This window comes from Hibiscus syriacus, unplaced genomic scaffold, assembly GCF_006381635.1.
Source record: "Hibiscus syriacus cultivar Baekdansim isolate YM2019G1 unplaced genomic scaffold, ASM638163v2 tig00000091_pilon, whole genome shotgun sequence".
In the NCBI taxonomy this organism is placed as follows: domain Eukaryota; kingdom Viridiplantae; phylum Streptophyta; class Magnoliopsida; order Malvales; family Malvaceae; genus Hibiscus; species Hibiscus syriacus.
In genome coordinates, this window is record NW_024061762.1 from 69869 (window position 1) to 71994 (window position 2126).

Here is a 2126-nt window from a genome sequence, read left to right on the forward strand (position 1 = left end):
GACCATTGTTTTATGTGCAGTTCCTGAATCAAATTGCCCTTTTTTTTCATTGTTCTTTCCAAGCTATAATTCATCAAAGGTAATTGTGGTGTCATTTATTTTCCACCAGATGACAAAGTCTGAGGAGATAATTTATCTCCTGGCAAACCCTACAAGTATCAAATAATCCACGGGGCTAAAGTTTCAAGTGACATAACCAAAATCACATCAACCATGAAAGCAAGCTTTGATTATGAATCATACTAGTTAAGGATATAAAAAAAATCCTCAAATGATATAGAAACATAGGGTTCAACATAGAGATGTGTAGATTAATACCAGCACATCAAAGATGCTTGTATGTGATAATAAGTTCCTCAAAACATTATAAAAGTAGTACTAATAATCATCTCCATCAAGCAGAAGCAGAAGCAGTAGTCATATGTTTTGTCACAGCCTGCTGAAGCTCTTCTTTTTTTGCACCAACCACTTTGCCAACTTCCTTTCCTTCCTTGAGGAACAAGAAAGTTGGCATAGCCTCCACACCCCATTCAGCAGCAACTTCCTGAAAACAAAAGAAAAAACAATCAGTTCTATTGACATTTTCACTTCTCGATTCGTTTGGACGCCGCATCCATGTTACCTTCAATTCATCCACATCCACCTTGAGAAACATGACATTAGGAAACTTCTTGGCCAGTTCAGCCAGAAAGGGTGAAATAAAACGGCAGGGTCCACACCATGAGGCAGTGAAATCAACCACCATCTGCATTTAACGTATAAGCAGTAATCCTTTACCATTTATGAAGAAGCAAAAGGTAAAGAACGATTTCAAGTTAATCGAAAAAAAGAATAAGCAAACATCAACATCACCATTAACATCTGTTATTGATTAGTCATCACCAATTCACCACCAACAGTTGCCAACCTTAAAATTTATTAATGTCACGTGTATAATATAACATCAATCTGTTACTATATCTTTCTTCAGCACTTTGTTTACAAGAATTGAAAAACATGCTACAAAACTTAATTGGGGCTATAACAGAATTTCCTCATAAATAAACACATCAAATCTTAATTGATGCACACAAAATCCTAAACTCCTCTAATTGATGGTATTCTTTTTGCTATTTAGCAACAATATACGATATGTCATCAAAATATAATAAATTAATCAGCTTACACACACGATCCTAGTTTTAGTATGTGAAATTGACTGAATAATATTAGATTAACTGGGAATTTTTTTAAATCCATACATAGAAAACAAACAAGTGACAGAATATATAATATTATTTGAAGCAGATGAAAACAGATCAGATCCATTAGTGAAGAATTAAAATAAAAAAAAAACAAAATACCGCTGTTTGGATTCATTGCCCTTTTGGAGTTGCTCCTTCCATGATCAATAGTGTGGCAACTGATCTTGTCCTTCTGCTGCTGCCATTGTCGCTTAGATCTTCAAAAACAGATAATTTTCCTTTTTACTACAAAAATGAACAATTTCTCCTCTGCGGCTCTATTCTCTATTGTGTAGAATAAATAGGCAGATTAAGGGTGTGGCAAATGGGCCTAGACCTAGATTCTGCCTGAATACGATATTGCCATTATATATGAATGAGTGTACCGTACCAATATTCCCTTTTAACGTAACGAAAAGAACATCTCGAGCGCAAAACATTGATGATGAACATATTTCAGGACAATTTAATTAAAAAAAATACATAACTCGGTTTAAGGCCAATGTTGATGAAAAATCACGAGGATTCGAGATGCTGATGAGGCAGCTGAAGGTGGTGGTACAAATTCTGCGGATAAACGCCGCCACATCCAAAGGGACTTCACAAGAAACAGTAGATATCTGCTGCCAATGATAGATTGAGAGCGGAGTGGATGAAAGCAGTTGTTCATTTTAAAATTATTAAATATCATATATTTTAAATATATTTTATTTCTTATTGATAATATATTTTTTCCTCTTAGAATTTTATAATCACTTTTTAAGATTTTTAGAAATCCGTTGCCATCTATCTATCAATTATTGCCTGGAGTTCGTTCAACCTATCTATATCAATTACTGCATGGAGTTCGTTCACCTAAGATCTTTAGCTGCTTAGTTGCCCCACGATGGGGAGAGAACTTTT

General features: G+C 34.6%; 1 protein-coding gene across 1 annotated transcript; it reads right to left on the minus strand.

Annotated features, from left to right (window-relative positions):
- Positions 1-253: 253 nt before the first annotated feature.
- On the minus strand, positions 254-751 carry LOC120120213 (thioredoxin H-type-like). Its single transcript, XM_039139922.1, has 2 exons — positions 623-751; positions 254-544 (listed from the first exon to the last, which is right to left on the minus strand). Exons 1-2 carry the CDS (start codon positions 749-751, stop codon positions 395-397), a joined length of 279 nt encoding a protein of 92 aa, XP_038995853.1. The 3' UTR covers positions 254-394.
- Between the last annotated feature and the right edge of the window lie 1375 nt (positions 752-2126).

What these genes read in the sequence shown, in the direction of transcription:
- LOC120120213 (XM_039139922.1), bottom strand. Translation starts at nt 751, where the DNA reads ATGCAGATGGTGGTTGATTTCACTGCCTCATGGTGTGGACCCTGCCGT. An exon ending in TGGATGTGGATGAATTGAAG is followed by an intron (nt 545 to 622) that starts GTAACATGGATG and finishes TTTTGTTTTCAG; the next exon opens with GAAGTTGCTGCTGAATGGGG.